The sequence below is a fragment of the Herpailurus yagouaroundi genome, unplaced genomic scaffold (assembly GCF_014898765.1).
Source record: "Herpailurus yagouaroundi ecotype Mexico unplaced genomic scaffold, PumYag 186, whole genome shotgun sequence".
Classification (NCBI taxonomy): domain Eukaryota; kingdom Metazoa; phylum Chordata; class Mammalia; order Carnivora; family Felidae; genus Herpailurus; species Herpailurus yagouaroundi.
Window position 1 is genome coordinate 13,906,321 of NW_024412417.1, and position 16,336 is coordinate 13,922,656.

Genomic DNA, 16,336 nt, shown 5'->3' on the forward strand with positions numbered 1-16,336 from the left:
CCTGGCTCCCGATCCCTCAGGGTTCACTCCTCTGACCCCTCTCCCCCTCCCCTTCTTGAACAGAGAGAGTTTCTTCCCTAAGGGAGATCCTTGTGCCCGCTTCCAAGAACGCCATCTCCCACTGGAAGTGTTCGGGGGGGCTGGTGGAGGGGCAGGCAGCCCTGAGGGCCTGTGGTGGTCATGCCTGGGGCCGCAGGGATGGCCCCAGGCACACCCTTCTCCTCTGGGACTTGCCAGCTGGGCAGTCGTGGAAAGTGCCATCACTTTTGGGTGCTGCAGATCCCTCATCTGTGAAACAGTGACAACAGCCACCCCAAGGGGTTGACAGTGGGGACAGAATGCAGAAACACGTGACCAACACCTCGAATATTGCCCAGGATGCGTAGTTATCATTGTTGCTCAGAACCCTATCTTACAGAACAGCTAACGGAGAGAGCTGCTTTTTCCTTTTTTTGAGAGAGAGAGAGAGAGAGAGCTCAAATGAGCAAGGGGCAGAGAGAGAGAGAGGGAGAGAGAGAGAATCCCATGAGGGACTGAGAGAGAGAGACAGAGAGAGAAGTGGGGCTCACCCGAAGCAGGGTTGTCATTGACCTTTGGAAGTTTGCTAGAAGAACAAATAAATGGGATAATAAGTTAGCAATGCATTAAAACAGGAGTCTCACCATTGGAAATTTTTTTTTTTTAATTTTTTTTTTCAACATTTATTTATTTTTGGGACAGAGAGACAGAGCATGAACGGGGGAGGGGCAGAGAGAGAGGGAGACACAGAATCGGAAACAGGCTCCAGGCTCTGAGCCATCAGCCCAGAGCCTGACGCGGGGCTTGAACTCACGGACCGCGAGATCGTGACCTGGCTGAAGCCGGACGCTTAACCGACTGCGCCACCCAGGCGCCCCTCACCATTGGAAATTTGAAGGAGGACCTAGAAGTCATGGACTCCACAGCTAAGGAGGTTGACCCACACTGTCAGCCTCGATTTCTTAGTTCAAATTCCCTTAGTCCGTGTCCCCAGATGCTCAAGTCCTGGAAGAAAGAACCCGGCTGAGTAGCTATGGTTGGGGACCTCACTTGGTGCAGAAATTTAGACCTAGGATGGGAAGCAGGTCGCGTCTTAGAAGGACTCTTACCAGGGTCTCCCCAGATGTTCCCCCTGATGGGTGGGAGTGGGCTTTAGTTCTTTTATTTTGAGAGACAGAGAGCAAGCACAAGCAGGGGGCTAGGGGGGCAGAGAAAGAGAGGGAGCGAGAGAGAATCCCAAGCAGGCTCCGTGCTGTCAGCACAGAGCCGAATGCTGGGACTGAACCCACCAACCACGAGATCATGGCCTGAGCCGAAACCCAGAGTCGGACGCTTAACCAACTGAGCCACCCAGGCGCCCTGGGGTTCAGTTCTTTGAGAAGGGGACCAACAGGTAGGCAGAGGCCTCAAAAGCTCTATAATAAAGTTCCACAATGTGAGGCTGACTTAAATGTTTTAGGGAAAGTGTAGTTATTGTGACTTTGAAGTGCCAAGGTACTGAATAACTTCCAGAACTATAAGTAAAGCAGCGATTCTCAACATGTGATCCTAAGACCCTTTCGGGGGTGTGAAGTGTTCTTCCTTTTTCAACTACACATTTGTGCAAAGCAAGATTCTCTTTTCTACTTAACGCAAACGTACGGTGACAAAAGAGGACACATCACAACAGGCTGAAAGGCAGCAGGAGATATTTTAGCCATCCTGTATAAAGCCGAACATTGGAAAGATTTGTAAAAATGCAAAATATTGCCACCATTTTCATTTTTTTGTTGTTATGGAAAACAGAGCTCCCATAAAAACGCATTACTTGTATTAACATGTAATGGGTTTGCTATTACTATTTTTAAGTGATTACATAGTCTGTAATAATATGTACATATGGATGAATAAGACCCACCTAACCTCCTCCTTGGGCTTCCTGTCCCTCAGCTCAGAGGGACCCTGGGTCTTGGCGTCTCTCCAGCTCTGGCATCGAGGGTCGTACCTTGTCCTGTCTTTGCTGGGTTTCTGCAGGGCGTTGAGAAAGAGTCAGGAATCTGAATATATTTCAGCTCCCAGGAGCTTTCCCTGCAAAGCCAAGTCAGACGAACATTAGGTCAAAAGAGGGATTTCCTTTTCATGTTCTTCGGTTAAAAGCAACCCCAGCTAGAGGCAGAAAAGCCACTGCCTTGTGGAGAACCATGGCGGAAACAGGTGGCATCTCCTTTGTGGGAATTATTTGTTCTGCATGCATCTTCCTTGGCATGAGTTGACAGAGAAAGTTCTTGCTTCTTTACAAAGTAAGCCCCCCATGCTGCGTGAGGGAAGGAATTCTAGGTAAGAGGCGTTCTTTTGGGAGAGAGGGGAAACTTGTTTCCTGAGGAAACAAGTCCTCCTGAGGACTGCATCCGCGTCCCTGAGGAGGCACTCAGGAAGCCGTCACACCCATGGCAGGGTGACTGTCGGTGGGACCCAGGGCGAAGCAGTTTAGCAAAGCACATTACTCCGTTTGAAGGACAAAATGTGCAGCAATCAAGCTACAGGCGTATGGCTAATGACAGAAGCAGGAAACCCCCAAATCCTAATGTTCAAATGGAATTTCTCTTTCATCTTTAAGGTGAAGAGAGAAGAGAGATTGTCTTAAGGGTCACTGGCCTTTGAAGACACAGAGACTGGAAGCCGGCCGCCTGGGTGGAACCCTAGCTTTGCCACTTGGGGGTGAACTCTGTGCCTCAGTCTCATCTGTAAAATGGGGATAGTCTCTACTTCATAGCGTTATCGTGAGGATTAGCCTGACACAGACAGACTCACGTACTCATTAAATGTAAACTATCATTACTGTTCAAGTAAGCATCGGTTAGGAGTTAGGCACTTACGTGGTGGTAGATGGAGAATAAACATTCTCGACCCCCTCAAACTAATCAGGACACTGTCTGCGGTAGAAGCAAGCCCTTCTGTGTCTAGCAGGCGTCCAGGGAAATGGCCTCTTACGTGTGAATGATTCCAGCGTGAAGTTCAAGGAAACGTTTTGGTCTCTGTCGTCATCAAGAACAATCCAGATTGGAGCTAACCATTTGTCTTGCAGAGTTCAAGGGGAGGGGGAGGAGAAGGGAGCTGTGGGTACATGAGAGGGTGGAGGAAAGAGGAGTCAGAGCCTACCGCTGTCACAGACAACTCAGCGCTCAGGATGAGGCTCCTTAGTAGCCTTTAAAGCAGAAACACAGGACTGCATCTTGCTGAGGCCAGCCCCGCCATTTAAACTGGGCGTACTGTGGATAGACCACCACAGGCACTTTGTATTCCCACCTTCTTCTCCAGCCTGCATCCCCTGGCCCAGTTTTGACATTAAAGGCCCACATCCAGGAAATTATTCGGTCCCAGGCAAAGCAGGATGGTGATCACGAATACCATATCCACTCCTCAAATCTTAACGAGGAAGTTTACTCATGTATATACGCAGCCTATAAAAGTCCCATGGTCCACGTTCTATCTGGACATGAGCCAGGGTAAAATGGGAGCCTCCACAGACATACTGCTATGTCGGAAAGGGCCCCCACCTCCATGTTAGAGCCCACGGAAGCTCCTTGTGCTTATGCTTCAGGAGACTGACTGTAGATCACTTCCGTGGGTTTCTGTAGAATCTGGTGAGTTTCTTCTCCTTCTGACCTGAATAGATCCCGTTTCTATCTGATCTTTAAAGGAGCCGTTAACCTTTGCTAAGTCACTTGAAATGATGTCAAAAATATGCTTTATGATGAAGAGTAAAATCACTGGCAGAATAGGATCACAGGAGAACCCTAGCTAAATAAAGCTGTAACCAGCTTCATAATGTGCCATGTATATTCAGGTGTGTGTACTTAAATTCCTGAACCTGTGTATTTAAGAATCGAAAACCAAAAGCTTGCTTGTTTTAACCTTTGCTGACATTTGCTAAGGGATAGAATTCATCATGATATAAGAGTTCAGAAGTCTATCACTTGGAGCTAGAGAAATCTCTATAATTCCTGCAGTGAGCCCTCAGGAAAAAAGTGGGCCATATTCCTATTAACAGAGTTCACTCTTCGGAATTGGGTGGAATCACTCTTGAAAGACTTTAGCATTTGTCCAAAGAGGAGGATGATTCATTTTTGCTTTGACATATCCCATGTGAGTCAGGGGCCAGCCTCCCATTCTAATACCTCCAGGGAAACTTATTTTCTTTACTAAGACATCTCATCTGCACAGAGAGAGGCCCCCTGGTTCATAGCTGGAGAACACTGGGGAATACTGGGGAATACTAGGCTTGGTCTAGTCATACACAAGGGACTTCAGTGTAGAAGGCTCTCACCTCTCTCTGAGTCATCATGAACTCCATCACTTCCTCCATTTCTTGTTATTGTTCCTTGAGTGATTCTACCTGAGCCCTCTTCCTTTCTCAATCTATTTCTTCTGCTGAATGATCTTGGCCACTCCAGGATTCCAGCTGTGTATGGAATTGTGACTCCTGAATTTCTATCTCTGGCCAAGCTTTCTTTGGAGTTTCAGACCCACTTATCTGCAGGCTATTCCACATTGCCACCTTAAAGTTGTCAGTACCTCGTATTCAGCATATCCCCCCAACTTACTTTTCTTCCTCAGTCAATGGCAATGATCCTGCCAAGCTAGAAACCTAGGAATCATTATGGATTCCTCCCTCACTCCGTCCTCATTCTGTGTACGAAGTTCTGTTTAATTCACTCATTTGTTCACTTAGTGAGTCAGTCTTGAGCCCTAGGCATTGCATTAGGTATCTAATGGTGAGCAAAAGTAGATGAGGTCCCTGCCTTCATAGAGCTCACAGTCTAGTCAGGGAAACAGAGAAACGATGTTATGAAAGGAGTACGCAGAGTTATAAGTGCTTAGTTGGGGGACCAGGAGGGCTTCTCTGAGGAAGGGACCTTTAAGAAGAGATTTAAAGAATGCCTCAGGAGTTAACTAGATCAAGGGCATGGGGTGGGGAGTTTAATTTCTAAGCAGAGAGAATAGTGTATGCACAAGTCCTGAATGAGGTGGAATGAGTGAGACTTTGAGAAAGGCCATTGTGGGGCGCCTGGGTGGCGCAGTCGGTTAAGCGTCCGACTTCAGCCAGGTCACGATCTCGCGGTCCGTGAGTTCGAGCCCCGCGTCGGGCTCTGGGCTGATGGCTCAGAGCCTGGAGCCTGTTTCCGATTCTGTGTCTCCCTCTCTCTCTGCCCCTCCCCCGCTCATGCTCTGTCTCTCTCTGTCCCAAAAATAAATAAACGTTGAAAAAAAAATGTTTAAAAAAAAGAGAAAAGCCATTGTGGCCAAAGCATAATGAATTACAGGAATAATGATGGGGGTGGAGATGGGGAGGTAGGCAAAGGCCCTATTATTCAGCATCTTATAAGGATTTTGGCCCTTGCTCTAGGAGGACAGGAAAGGGTGGGTGGGATTGGGGCGGATGACAGACTTACACATGAAAATCACTCTGGCTGCCATGAGGAGAGTATATTGGATGCGCCTGAGTGGATGGGAGGGGAAGGTGACCCCACTGGGTTCCTTCTTGCCATCCTACAGCCATGATCCTCAGTCCAGACTTCGGCAGTCTTTGCTTTCCATCAGGAGTCACCCCTGCTGTTGTCCCCTTACAATGCTGGGGACTCTATGCAGCTATCAGACTTTCCTTTCAATTTCTGTCAACAGAAAAGAAAATTAGTCATTCTTCATTGTGCTCAGTGTTCAAACTCCTTAGCCGGCCCACAAGTCCCTTCAAACCTGGCTCTTACCTCCTTCTCTGGTTGCCACATCCAACTGCTTGTTCTCAAGTACCCTACGTCTTAAAAGGGGGATTTAAGAGCTGGAGAGCAGGTTGAGGGGAATGGCCCAGAGGAGTAAAAGTACCTGAACCAAGGCTGAGGCTGAGCCCAAGGTCCAGCATATTGATCCAGCTGAGAGCAAAGGAAACTGGCCCAAATGAGGGTTTCAGGCAGTTGACTTCAAGCAACTTCAGGCAGTTGGCTACAAGAGTATCAAGGGTCAACACTTGGGAATCCCTTGGGGACAAGGCATCTAGACGCTTGGACACAGACCGAGGTGAAGTTGCTGGGAGGTGGTGACGGACAGGAGCCTGAGCACTAGGGGATGGGAGCTTAAGAGCAGGACCCCAGGCACTGGAGAACTGAGGTTCTGAGACAGCAAGGATACCAGATAGCAAAGAATGGGCAGGACTCAGAGACTTGGGGCTAAGAAGGTCAAGGACAAAGGCTGACCTGAGATGACTCGGTAAGAAGAACCGCAGGAAAGCTCTGTGAAGAAAGCAAGCTTTTTACGTGTAGAGATGTAGGGGTCAGAACAAATCCTAGAGCATAAGGGGCAAGGCTAGATGTCAAGTCAAGGCTGGAGCTGGAAGGGCATAGAGAAAGGAGCCAGGCAGCTCCTTCCATCACCCACACCAAGACCTTTGCAGCCGTAGCCAGGCCTAAGGACAGACACAAGCCAAGGACATTGACGGTTACCCCCATGAACCCCAAAGGGCCATGACTGCTTGAGGGGACCCATCCACCTTCAAGGTAAATGAAATCTCAACATTAGGATGGTTCTGCGAGTAGCTGTGTAACGCTAAGGAGGGCCTCTGGAGACCGTGACTGTGTGCAGTTCACATGGTAACCAGAAGACTATGACATACTTTGGAGGGTGGTGAGGTCATAGAACACAAGCTTTAAAGTAAGTGAATCATGTGGGCCTCATTTATTTTTAAAAGAAACTTCTGAGAAGAGCTTAGAACAATTTTTTCCCCCGTGAGTGCCATTTCCCAAAGGTACTCACAAAACAATAAGGTGTGACTGTAATGGCTGCACTGAGTTGTCTTTTGGACAGTGTTAGAAGGGACATAAAGAAGGTGGACCGAGAACTAAGGCAGTTGAGATGCATCGACGAATGCACGCGATGCCTCTGCGACTTGTACATGCACCCATACTGCTGCTGCGACCTGCACCCCTACCCGTACTGCCTGTGCTACTCGAAGCGAGCGCGCTCCTGTGGCCTGTGCGACCTCTATCCGTGTTGCCTGTGTGACGTCAAGCTTTACTGCCTGCGACCATCTCTCAGAAGTTTGGAGAGGAAAGCCATTAGAGCCATAGAAGATGAAAAGAGAGAGCTTGCCAAGTAAAAGCACGTTTTAAGATTTTTCATAGCCGGTGTATTAACCTTCTGAGCTGAAATGGGGGAGGGGATGCGACAGCTGGTACCCGGACAAAGACGAAAAGGGCTCAAGATAATAACTCTGGTGATTTAGCAAAGATTTAAGAACAGAAGAGTAAATGGGTCCAGGACAGGAACCGTAAGATTCTCAAAAGACAACGGAATGATGTCGATTGCCAAGGTTGTGTTGGTTTATGGTAGGAGTGCCGACATGATAAATAATGCGGCTTTAATGAGGGAAAGAAATAGGAGGTGTCATTAAAAAGCTATTGGAAGGAGCAAACTAAACATTTTTTCTGGTTATGAGTAAAGTGATTTGAGTAGATTTGGGCTTACAGAAATGACTACAGGAGAAGCAATAACAATTGATCAAATCCTTAATGTTCGCCAGAGGCTCTAAGAGCAGGGGAGAAAATTGAACAACAGAGGCGTTCCCTCGGTTTTGTAGGAGAACCCTTCTCCCATGCCCCAACCCCAGGCCCACTCAAAACCCATCCGGAGCTGGGCCTGTTACCTCGGCGCCCTCTCCGGCAGTAGCAAAAAGTTGTGCTCCTGAACTACAGACCTGAGAGTCGCAGCTTTCAGAACAGAGTCGAGAGGGTTTTAATTGAATTGGGTAATGTTTAAAGCCACTTTCTACAATTTTGTTTGATTGCATTTCCTTTTATGGCCTGGAGAAGGTTTTCTAACTTTCCGCTACATGCCATCCGGTCTGGTACAACTGACGAAAACAATTGTTGAAAGTACTGTCCTCTGGTTAAATAAATTATGGTACGTCTATACACTAGGATGCTAAGTAGATGTAAAGCAGGCTGATGAAGTATTGTATGTGTTGATGTATTACATGAAAAAGGCAAGAAAAACTACTTAATATGCTACTACTTTTAAAAAGATGGGCACAAATGGATGATAGATTTTTTGATTGAAATATACTTGACACGTAACATTGTGCAAATTTATAGCGTTTGATACATTTCTATATTCTAATGATTGCCATTGTAGTGACATTAGCACCTCTCCCGTGTTCCATAATTATCATTTCCTTTTAGTGGTTGGAATATTTACATTCTAGTCTCTTAGCAAGTTTGATGATTATAATGCAACATTGTTGTCTGTATTTACTATACTGTGCACTAGATCTCTGAGACTTATTTACTACTCGTTGCAAGTTTCTATCCTTAAACAACATTGTTCCTATCCCAACAATCAATTAATAGGTTTTGAGACTGACGTGCTGCCTTCTGTGCTAAGGAGGCAGGTGATAGATTAATAGATTAGATAGATAGGTAGGTGGATGGATAGATGGATGGACAGATGGAGAGATAGAGTCTGAGACAGAGACAGATACTTGATAACAGTGACCAGGATGTTCCAGAAGAAAGGACAATAGGGCAACTATTGTCCAAGTCATCAGTCACCACGATCAGGAATGGACCTCTGACAATAGTCTGGGATGGGGCTATTGCGTTTAAACAAATCTACACTCAATTTGAAACAGTTTTTTGTGTTTTTTTTTAAGATTTTATTTTCGGGGCGCCTGGGTGGCTCGGTCGGTTAAGCGTCTGACTTCGGCTTGGGTCATGATCTCACGGTCTGTGAGTTCGAGCCCCGCGTCGGGCTCTGTGCTGACAGCTCAGAGCCTGGAGCCTGTTTCAGATTCTGTGTCTCCCTCTCTCTCTGCCCCTCCCCTGTTCACTCTCTGTCTCTCTCTGTCACAAAAATAAATACACGTTAAAAAAATTTTTTTAAAAAGATTTTATTTTAATGTTTATTTATTTTGAGAGAGAGAGAGAGAGAGAAAGAGAGAGCAGGGGAGGGGCAGAGAGAGAGAGAGGGAGTGAGAGAGAGAAAGAACCCAAAGCAGGCTCCACACTGCCAGCGTAGAGCCCAACTCAGGGCTCGAACACACGAACTGTGAGATCATGACCTGTGCTGAAATCAGGAGTTGGATGCTTAACCGACTGAGCCACCTCTGTGCCCCTGAAATAGTTTTTGTTTTTTACTGCTCAGAGTATCAAGTCATATAAGTTTTGCACACTGGGAGTTAGGAATTCCTTCTTTAATTGGTCTACATGAAGGGTTACTTGTGAGCAGGCCTGTATCTACTGTCTTTGTGCCTCTGAATCCTTGAATACCCTTGATCCAAGTTCTTCCAGCCTTTGTCTCCTGACTGGCCCTCCTCCCCAGACTCTTCAGATAAGGGTGCCTCTGTGTTGTCCACCCCCTGGGTGCCCTCCACCAGCTCTAAGACTCCCTACTTCTTGGCATGCAATAGACACAACCTCAAACTTACTTCTCGGCAGTGTGGTTTATATAAGAGATGATGCTTTCTATGCGTTGTGATACTTCTGACAATGTCTGGATTTTGCTGACTTTTTTCCTGTGCCTGAGGCAGTATGGGAAGCTGGTGATGTCTTTACATTAATTCCCTGGTCTCTGAACTGATAACGCTGAGTCCTTTCTGGAAATGACCTCAGTCTTGCCTGCTGTGTCTCTTCCCAGCCACTTTCCTCCCATTCATACCACCTTGTGAAACCCTCCTATGCTCTATTTCTGATAGCTTGACATTTCACTATCCAGAAAGGCTTTGTGTTGTTACCTGCAAACCTAAATATTCAATTTTCCTGCCCATGGATGAAAATGTTAAAGCCTGATCCAGCCCCAATCCCAGAGGACTCCTACTATTAATATTTTTTTCTTCCAGGGAAATGCTTCTTTTTCCTTAGTTCTCAGCTAGCTCCCAATCCATGACTAAGTAGATCCAGAAATATCATGTTGATTCACTTTTTTTAAACAATCTTTGCTGTGAAAACTTGCCCAAGGCTTTGTGGGTTTAGAAGTCATATTCACATGATCTTCTATCCCTTTAAAGAACGCTAACAGTTTGGTTAGGTATGACATGCCCTTTCTGAGGCCAGGCTGCATTGTCCTGAAGGTTCTTTGTCCAACAGGAAAGATTCCCCGGTCTATAGCTGCCATTACCCCATTGGAATTGTCTTTCTGTCTGAGAGCCAACCTGCTCTTTTAACAACTGGTTAAGAAGGCTCATTTCTCCCATAAGTTTCCTGAGCATTCCCGCGTGTATGTTAGTTGATTGATGAGTGTGTGTTGTACGTGTGTGTTTTTAGACCAGGTATAGAAGGTCCAATCCATTTCCATTGTTTACCTAGCACCTTGGCAGTATCTTCCTTAGTAGAGACTCAAGTAAGTACTTCCATTTTTTTTTTTTTTTTTTTTTTACCTTCTTTGATATTCTCTTTTCCTCCCCCAACAACCCTTTGCACCGCAAGCACTAGCAATTTCCCTGACTCTTCCTTCCTCTTCTGGATAGAGGGACTACGGTGACTGAATCTGGTTCCCTTTGTAAGAAGCCATGCCACTAGCCTGTCTTAAGTTTGCGCCCGATTCACTACCACACTTCGTGGGCTTCCCTTTCCTCTATACCGAAGGGGCACAGACAAATGCACACCAGCCCTTCCTCAGCCCTGCCCTTAGGGGTTGACCATCTAATGGATGGAGCCCCCTTCTCAGCTCTGACCCCCGGTGCCTTGCAGACAAATGCTGGATTTGCAGCTGAGCTGGAGGGGCTCATTGGGCTCAGGCTCACACCCTTTGCTGCTTAATACCCAGAAACTCAGCCTGATTTCCTCCACTCACCCAACTATCTGTGATGGGTCTGAATCTCCCTTGAAAATCCCCACGTGAGGGGCACCATCTTCTGCAAACTTCAAAAACTGGCCCTCTCATTTTGTTCCTTGTTTACCCCTTCCTGTTCTAAGACCAAGGTTTTCACCGACTCACTCTTATTTGGTGAGGCTTATGACAGCCTCTTGGTGAGTGCTTTGTGGGCCCAGCTGTACCTCAGGGAACTCTTTCTACCTCCCCATGCTCTGACCCATAGGCCAGGGCAGAGCAGTCTCTCCCTCAGAGTCCCTGCAGAGGGGGAAGAGAGTGTGGCCCCTTGTTACCCCTCCGCATAATTCCTTCATACCCACAGGTCTCCAAGCCCAGTCACCCCAGAGGGTAGGGGCAGGAATGGCTGTCCATCTAGGCCAAAGGCATGTCTATCATCTGGTTTCACCTTATTGGTTAATGACACAGGACTTGAGGCTGGGTCACTTAAAGCCTCGGGTTTCAGGGAAGTCTGAGGAAGGTGGAGCCCGGTCCAGCCTGATAAAGACACTCACCCTTTATCGAGCGAAAATTATGTGCCGCCTTTCGTCTTCACCTGATCCTTGTGACGTCTTGGCTGTTTTAGAGACGATGAAACAGATTCAGGAGCAGTGTTCTTGACCACTAGGAGCTGGGAAAGCCAGATTTGCCTGAGTCTGGGATTCCTGTGCTTAACCAGCCCGTCAGTGGTTCTCAAAGAATGGGCTCGGGACCAGCATCAGGTGGAACTGCTTAGAAATGTGAATTCTTGGCTCCTCCCTCAAGCCGCTGAGTTGGAAACTCTGGGGGTGGGGACCAGCACCTGTGTTCTAACAAGCACTGCTGGGGCCTCTGATGCCCCTGTATTTGCTACCCTGCCCCCGCCGAGTGACACTGTTCTTCAATATCATCCAAAAGTCAGAAGAGAGACAAGGCAGGAAAGGGGAAGAGACAGAAGGAAGAAGAGAAAAGGAAAGATGACTTGGAAAGGAGGAATAGAGTTTGGTGGGTCTTTGGAAGGGGTCTAAACTTAGGAGAAAAAGCACAGTACTCCAAGGCCTACCTCCCTTTGGTCCTGGGTGGAGATAGGCCTCTTTTTGACACCTTCATTATTTCATTCAGCACCAGGCTGAAGCTCACTTATGGCTTTGTGAAAATGGCTGACCGTACAGCTCACCGTTGCTGAGGGCAGTATGTTGCACACTCGGGAGCTTGGTGATGATACACTCAGGTGAACTGCAGCTCGAGTAGGGAGAAGATGCGTATTCCCGAGTGGCAGTCATGGACCCCCATCTGTCCACTCGCTTTCCCTCAGCTTCCCTGAGAGGATTCGGCAACGAGCCAGGGGGCTGATTTTCCTGTTTGCTGTGGCCAAGCTCCAGCCTCACAATAACAATTATAGGAGGCAACCTCCCCCCCCCCCCCACCTTTGCCCAGAACACTACAGAGCCATGGAAAATCCCTTGTGGGGTGATAGGTACCTGGCCAGACAGGAGTCAGTTAAATCTGACAAGTAAAATGTGGCTCCTGCAATTTCTCCTAAAGCCACCCCACCCCACAGGTAAGCCCTGACCAAGAAGCAAAAGGAAGGAGACACCTCCCTTTCCCTAGAATTTTTAGGCAATTCCCCAAAGACTCAGATTTGTGAGACCTCTGTGCAGCTGCCGCAGGGGCAAAGGGGCCACAGTGACCCGGCCAGAGAAAGAGGGGGAATCTGAACAACAACAACATGCAATTGCACTCCAAGACTTCAGATTGATGACAGGAGGAGAAGGATCTGGAAGCCCACTTCGGCTTGTAGAACTGGCTCCCAGATCCATATCTGGGAGGGCAGGAGGCCTTCAGCAGAATCAGTTTAGCAGTAGTGAGGGGTCCTGGCACCCCCGCCTGGGGTCCTTGGTCCTGTTTTGTGAGGACCTTCGTGGTCCTTCGTGCCAGGGTTTGAGGTTTCTCATTCCACGGCCACACCATGGGAGGTTCCGGAGAGATCCAGGGGCACCCATTCTGCTCTCTGTTTCACTCTTGCCTTTGGCTGTTCAGGCTTCCCGGTCCTGGCCCATCCAGAGAGGGCGCGGGACATCTTTGTGAGCTCCTCTCTGCCCATCCAGGGAGAGTAGAGTGCGTTTTCTCCCGTTTTGTTTTTTCCACAGAGATAAAGACCTTTTTTTTTTTTTTTTTTTTAAGTCCAGTTCTTTTCCTTTCTCCTTAGTATGGCCCGTGGGTACCCTGGAACACCCAGGGCCTGAAAGACATCTGTACCCCATGCTCCCCAGGTTCCTTGGGGCCGGAGACAGAAATGCAGCTCAGTGACCCTCACAGTCCTCTGGGTGCCTTGCGCAAGTTGTTTCTGTTGGCCTTGGTGTCTTCCAGGACAGCAGTCCATCGCGTCATTTTGCAAATTAGCCTCTAAGAGCCTTGCTTCGGAACCTTTGGTACAAGGGCTCACGCTTGTTAAGCCAACCATGTGAAAAATACAGATTCAGATCAGTACGTAGAGCATGACTTCATAAGAACACACACAAGAATCTACATATGTATGTAGAAATACACACACAGAGGAAAATCGAGCACCAAAATGTGAGATGCCCTGTACGATTACGGGTATTTTGCGACCTATTCCATTTTTTTTTTTTTTTTTTTTTTTTTTTTTTTGCTTATCTGTGTATTTTCTAAGTTTTCTACAATGAACTCATATAACTTCTTTAACAAAAAGCAGGGTATAAACAAAATTCAGCTTAAAAGGCAAGAACTAAAAAGGTATCTCAAACCAATCATCCAATTGCAAAGTTCAGACTTGTCAAACTGGAAGAAGTTCTAGAAATCACATGCTCCAAAACCTTCCTTTGGAGGCCAAGTGTTGCAAGATGTGCCAGGAGTGTCTCTTAGAACACGGAGTTTTTAAAAAAAAAATTTTTTTATGTTAAAGGATAAAAAGAAGACCATTTCAGAACATTAGGTTGTCTTTGGAAGGATCGCCAAGTAGAAAGAAAATGGACCCTAGGGAAAGCCAGAGCACATAAGGCTAATGCCGGGCTGCCCAACCTGTGTGCCAAGCACTACAATAAATCCTTCTCGTTCATTAACTGATTTAAACCTCCCAAACCCTAGAAGTAGGTTACTACTCTTGTCCCAATTTGACAGATGAGGAAACTGAGGCACAGAGAAGCGAAGTAATTTGTCTATGCGGCAGAACCAACGCTTGAACCTAAATGCTCTGGCTCCAGAGCCTGTGCCCTTAGGCACTTTGTGTTACTAGTTCTCGACACACCACGGGTGTTCAATTAGCCTGAGCTGCTGTTGTTATTTTGTTATTATGAAGGATTCACACAGGACTGTTGAGCGGCAACAAGGCAACTCTATAGGGACCCCGGGGACCCGTGTTTGCCGCTCCAGGGGCCGCAGACAGTGGTATTTAACAGCTAGCCACGCGGAGGGAGACAGGAGATAAAAAGCCCTCATTTGTAGAGTTTTCCCATTTCCATAGTATAAATACCCCATCACATGGATTTCAAGGGTCAACAGGAGGTCAGGGGGTAGGAGGGGGCCAGGGAGGTACACAATTAGCCCTTGCATGCTGATGGGACCCGGATCCGGTTCACGACCCCTCCAAGCTCACTGTTCCAGAGGGTGCCAGCCATCCAGCATTTGGAGCAGTCTCACAGTGGCAGGAAGAGACAGGCCCGGTGGGCAGGGCAGAGTCAGGGCACTTTTGCCTTGTCATTCATTGATGGAACTTTCAGGCTGGGTCTGTGTGACAGCCCAGGGTGGCTCCAATCTTGTGGGTAGCAGGGCTGGGTTCTGAGGCTGAAAGACATCTGTATAATGATTTTAAATGATATCTTATTAGTTGCATCCCCTTAAAAAAACTCTTAAGAGTCTACATATAATAGTAGTAATAATAACGATCACAGTAATAATTAAGCAAGACTTCTAACGCACTAAGCACAATCTTAAGCAATGCTCATCATTTCATCTAATCTTCCAAAAAACCTATGGTGTAGGTAACTGTTATTATTTCCATTTTACAGATGAGGAAACTAAGGCAAGTTTCCACAATTAATAAAAGGAGGATCTGGGATTTAAATGCAAGAGAAAGATCTGGAACTTCCAGCAACCATCTGTTGTTAACAGAGGTTTACCTGTGGCAGAATGCGATTTACACGGGTGGACTCTCAGTGTTTCCTTTATACACTTGGGGAAAAGTTTGACTTTTCAGAATGACTAGTGTTCCTTTTACTATTAAAAAAAAAAAAAAAAAGAGATCAGGTGCCTGGCTGGCTCAGGTGGTAGAGTATGTGACCCTTGACCTTTGATCTGAGTTCAAGCCCCAAGAGGGGCCCAGGGCTAACTTAAATATATATATATATATATAGGGGCGCCTGGGTGGCGCAGTCGTTAAGCGTCCGACTTCAGCCAGGTCACGATCTCGCGGTCCGTGAGTTCGAGCCCTGCGTCAGGCTCTGGGCTGATGATTCGGAGCCTGGAGCCTGCTTCCGATTCTGTGTCTCCCTCTCTCTCTGCCCCTCCCCCGTTCATGCTCTGTCTCTCTCTGTCCCAAAAATAAATAAACGTTGAAAAAAAAATAAAAAAAAAAAGAGGGTGTACTACTTTAAAAAAAAATATATAATAATAATAATGAAAAACAGATCAAAATATTGCTTCTCAAGCTGTGTCTGAGATCTGAGCTTCTTCCTCCCACCCTCTCCTTTTTTCTAACTTCCAGATTGAGAAGAACAACAAATAGAATTCTGGCCTCCTCTTGCTGTAGCAGTAACATTTTAGGATCGGTAAACGTGTGCGGCTTTGAACCGGATCAAGTCAAAGTTCGGGTGAAGGACGGAAAGGTGTGCGTGTCGGCAGAGCGGGAGAACAGGTACGACTGCCTCGGGTCGAAAAAGTACAGCTACATGAACATCTGCAAAGAGTTCAGCCTGCCGCCCTGCGTGGACGAGAAAGACGTGACGTACTCCTACGGGCTCGGCAGTTGCGTCAAGATCGAGTCTCCCTGCTACCCCTGCACCTCTCCCTGCAACCCTTGCAACCCCTGCAGCCCCTGCAGCCCCTGCAGCCCCTGCAACCCCTGCAACCCCTGTGACCCTTGCAGCCCCTGCTATCCCTGCGGGAGTCGCTTTTCCTGTAGGAAGATGCTTTTGTAAAGCGTAGGAACGCATGACTTAGTGAAAGGCACCTGCTCCAGTCAGGCAGCTCTTCCAGTGTTTCTCTCCCCTCTTCCCGCGGCCCATGTGAGTTAAGTCGGTAGGGAACTGAATACATAACTGCAATCCACCGGCGCTGTGTGCAGGTCTCTTGGTTCAATCGCTGCGGGAACCCTGCCTGGTGGGTGGGCGTAGGACTGGCGGTGGGGCACGAGAGACGAGCTGGGGAGGTCTGCCCTCTCTGAGTCCTCCTCCACACCAGCTACCGCCAAATCCCAGGAAGAGAGAGTTTCTGGGTGCGCATCCCCACACTGTTTTTCCAAAAGATCCAGTGAAATGGCCTAGCCCACAAA

At 47.5% G+C, this 16,336-nt stretch overlaps 1 protein-coding gene across 1 annotated transcript; it reads left to right on the forward strand.

Annotated features, from left to right (window-relative positions):
- Positions 1–6,693: 6,693 nt before the first annotated feature.
- Positions 6,694–16,114, forward strand: ODF1 (outer dense fiber of sperm tails 1). Its single transcript, XM_040494155.1, has 2 exons — positions 6,694–7,140; positions 15,551–16,114. The coding sequence occupies exons 1-2, from the start codon at positions 6,824–6,826 to the stop codon at positions 15,981–15,983; spliced, it is 750 nt and encodes a 249-aa protein (XP_040350089.1). The 5' UTR covers positions 6,694–6,823; the 3' UTR covers positions 15,984–16,114.
- Positions 16,115–16,336: the final 222 nt, after the last annotated feature.